The sequence below is a fragment of the Myxocyprinus asiaticus genome, chromosome 16 (assembly GCF_019703515.2).
Source record: "Myxocyprinus asiaticus isolate MX2 ecotype Aquarium Trade chromosome 16, UBuf_Myxa_2, whole genome shotgun sequence".
Classification (NCBI taxonomy): Eukaryota; Metazoa; Chordata; class Actinopteri; order Cypriniformes; family Catostomidae; genus Myxocyprinus; species Myxocyprinus asiaticus.
Window position 1 is genome coordinate 11,157,490 of NC_059359.1, and position 4,118 is coordinate 11,161,607.

General features: G+C 37.3%; 1 protein-coding gene across 1 annotated transcript; it reads right to left on the reverse strand.

Moving 5' to 3' along the window:
* Window positions 1–339: 339 nt before the first annotated feature.
* LOC127454243 (beta-2 adrenergic receptor-like) lies at window positions 340–3,914 on the reverse strand. Its single transcript, XM_051721308.1, has 2 exons — window positions 3,616–3,914; window positions 340–1,558 (listed from the first exon to the last, which is right to left on the reverse strand). Exon 2 carries the CDS (start codon window positions 1,443–1,445, stop codon window positions 444–446), a length of 1,002 nt encoding a protein of 333 aa, XP_051577268.1. The 5' UTR covers window positions 1,446–1,558; window positions 3,616–3,914; the 3' UTR covers window positions 340–443.
* Window positions 3,915–4,118: the final 204 nt, after the last annotated feature.

A 4,118-nucleotide genomic window follows, 5' to 3' on the forward strand; every position in this document is an offset into this window, starting at 1 on the left:
ACAAACCCTAAAATGACTGTAAAAATTACAATTTAAACAACTTTACAGCTCAAATAATACATGGGTTTTAACAGAAGAATTAATGTAAGTGCTTTTATAAAATTATTAGCTTCACATTTCTGCCTTTAAACCCTCAGCAATTGGCCACATTCATTTCCACTGTAAGTGCCTCACTGTAACCTCGATTTTTGCCTTTTTTTTTTTTTTTTTTTTAAAGAAAAGGAGGGACGAGTCGAAATTCATTTTTGTGGTATTCAACATTATGCCACAAATGCTGTCGATTGAGCTTCATTTGTATTGAACCCCGAATATTCCTTTATCCTCAGGTTCATCCAGGGGCACTGTCCCTGTTATATACTGTAAGTGTCCGCTAAATGATGCTTAAATAATAACTAATTACATGCAAGTCTGTGTCAATGTTCCATTTTTTCTCCGTTTAGTGCTTATTTTTTCGGTGCATTATTCAAGTGTGTGGATATGAGCAGTTGATAGGCGCGGTTTCTAAACTTTTGGTCTCTCACACCATATATAATAACATTACAGCAGCTGTTTGTGGTTAAAATCCAAAAGGCAAAAAATGAAAAAGTGCACCATTCGTTTCCAAAAACATTTCCAACGACAAACACAGCAATAGGAGTGAAAGACATGGTGAAAGCCAGTGTCAGTGTCCCTATTGTTTTGGCAGCCTTGATGTCGGAGAAGGTTGGTTTCGTTGCTCTTTGGCTCTCAGTCTCAGCAAGATGTTTTCTTCTTTTTGAGTGCTGGCGAATTGTAGTGAGGGATATGAAATTGATGACAACAGTTCCCCCGAGTAGAGTAAAGTCAAATGCAGGGAAAAGTAAGAGAATGTGCCATGACTGGGATGGGAAGTCAGTGTTTCCCAATGCGTAATTGCACATTCTACTGCAAGAATTGTACTCCAATGCGATTTCATTACTGAAAACCATTGGGGATGTTGCCAAGAGAAAGCTCCCAATCCATGAAAATATTATTAGTATGCTTGTTCTTTTTTTGGTGATGACAGATTCCTTGTGGAGAGGCTTCAAAACAGCGATGCTCCTTTCAATGGTCAGGAGGAAAATGGTTGTGATGGAAACCAAAGTGCATCCCGCAAACACCGGTCCGATAAAACTGCAAGGGTGAAAAGTAATGTTTTGGGAATTGCGCACTGTCCACTCTGGTTTTGAATTGTAGATCATGAGGGATATTTCTGCGTAAACGGACAAGGGTACCACGAAAATTCCCACCGCCAGGTCTGCCACAGCTAGCGAGGCTTTTAAATAACCCTGCGGACTGTGGAAGTGTTTAGTTCCAAAGACCACTGCCAATGTCAGAGTGTTTCCAAAAAGTATGGCAAGTATGAGTGATATCATGAAGACCACCATGAGTATCTTATAGGTCATGGTACAGCAACACAAACTGCAGTTTGCAAGCTCCTCTGGCATCCTTGTTCAGCGGTGTGTAAAATTCCTCTCAGTCGCACAGTGATATTTTTCCTCTTGGCTCGGAGGTAAGGCACAAAAACCTGGTAGTCATGTTCCAATGGAGAAATTTACTCCTGCCAAAAATCAATGTTTCAATGATGTTAGTGTGAGTGGAATCCCTTTTTGTTCAAGAAGCTCGAATGGCACATGGAATACCACAGTAGATAGTTTGTGGTTTGAAATTCAGACTTTGATTGGCTATAAACCCACTATGCGCTGTCATAGACATGTAAATAATGTTGCATGTTATTCTTCTTGATTTGTGAATTCAGATGACATCATCCTCTGCTCTGCAATCGGTCATTTTAAAATTTTACGACTCTTCATTTTCTAATGCAAATAGCTCCAAAAGTTGAACATCTAGAAGACTGAAACAACTCTCATCTTGACCAGTCTGATTTGTGAATTTTTTCACAGCGGTTTGTTTTCCTGACAAAATGTGACGAATAAGCGCTCTTCACTTTCACATTTCCAGTAAACACGCAGTCTGGGTGCATGCAAATGTACTTTTTTTTTTTAGATAGAGCCTGATTTGTGAAAACTTTCACAATCACATTTGGTTGCATTTGATTGCATCTTACTTCTCTACCCCTTGATGATTTGTGAATTTTTTCACAGATCAGTTTTTGTCTCAACCATTTTTTGAGTTCTGGAGTCAACAGATTTCCTGAAAAATAAGTGTTATGGGCTTTGAGAGGTCACATTCTTGAGACACATGATAATTATGATGGAAAAACACAAGTTTCACACAAAACTGGATTTATGAAAGCTTTCACAGATTGATTTGACTCAGTTTGATGGCTCTGGTTTGTTGTTGACAAATTACATTTTGATATGGATGACACATCAACTAGCTAGTCATTATGTTTAACCCTTGTGTGGTGTTTGGGTCATTTTTGACCCATTTTGATTTAGATTCTTTAATAAAAATGGTATCTTTCATTTCGGTGGTTACTTTTCCTACATTTGCCATCTGAACACACACAAAAATTGGACTGTATTCAATGAGTTTAGGCCGCGTGACAAAAAAAAAAAAAGTAAAACTCATGGTGTTCCAGGTCATTGTTGACCCACCATAGGAAATGAATGGGAAAGACTAAAACACAGAGCAATTACAACACTAAGCCTATAACTCTGATTTTTCAGGTAAACTCTTGACTCAAAGATTCAAAAAAGGGTTAAATGACAAAAACTGATCTGTGAAAAAAGTCACAAATCAGGATGGTCTATTTAACCCTAGTGTGACATATCAAGGTGCTCATTTTGTAGAATTATAAGACGTTTATTGGTTTTATGGCATAGAACATTTATTTTTCACAATGTCAATATGCATGAAACTATCAAACTGAGTAAAATCAATCTGTGAAAGTTTTCACAAATCCAGTTTTGTATGAAACTAGTGTTTTTCTATCATAATTATCATGTTTCAAGAATGTGACCTCTCAAAGCCTATAACAGATTTTTTAGGTAAACTATTGACTCCAGAACTCAAAAAAGGGTTGAGACAAAAACTAATCTGTGAAAAAAATTCACAAATCATGAAGGTCTTTTTGAGCCTACTGTGATCTGTGAAGATGGTCAGTTTTTAGAATTATAAGATGATTTCCTATTATTACTCAAAGAAATGGGAGTAGAGCAGTAAGACGCAATCAAATGTGATTGTGAAAGTTTTCACAAATCAGGCTCTATCTAAAACAAGTAAATTTGCATGAACCCAGACTGCGTGTTACTGGAAATGTGAAAGTCAATTTGTCACGTCCCGACTCATGGACTTAAAAAAGTGTTGACAGGAAAACAAACTGCTGTGAAAAAAATTCACAAATCAGACTGGTCAAGATGAGAGTGGTTTCAGTCTTCTAGGTGATCAACTTTTGGGGCTATTTGCATTAGAAAATGAAGAGTAGTAAAATTTAAACGACCGATTGCAGAGCGGAGGATGGTGTCATCTGAATTCACAAATCAAGAATAACATTCGACATTATTTACATATTTACGACAGCGCATAGCGGGTTTATAGCCAATCAAAGTCTGAATTTCAAACCGCAAACTATCTTTACCGCGGTAACTTGGAATTGCCAGAAAATGGTAATAAATGGGTAGTATCAAGCTTAAAGTATTGTGATGGACATACCTTAGACAGAAAATCAATTTCTCCAACTTCCCAGCGTCTTTCAGCACAACAGAAAATATATTTTGTGCGAGTCCGGAAATCTGATCTCATGCTAAGACTTTTTTATTATTCTTAACACAAATCTTTTTTTATTGACTTTGTAGGATTCGTGAAAATAAGGTGATGTCCACTGCAGCATTCCTATTACTGCTCGCATGCGCACGCTTTTAAATTGCGCGTGTAGAAACAACAGTGTTGCGCGCGGTCAGTGATGCTATTCTGACGTGTACAACTGCAGTCACTGGATTTCATTGGCTATTGTTTACTTTTCCCACAACGACTACGGAATACGCCGTAAATATAGACGCTATAAATTATGAATAATCAGTAATCAACCATGACTAAGACCACCACACCATGAACAAGAAGCATTACCACAATTGTGTCAAAGTTGGGAAATGCAAAGAGAAACCATTAATGGAATCTAGATGTAATATGTTCGAGCAAAAATAACTGATAAATAA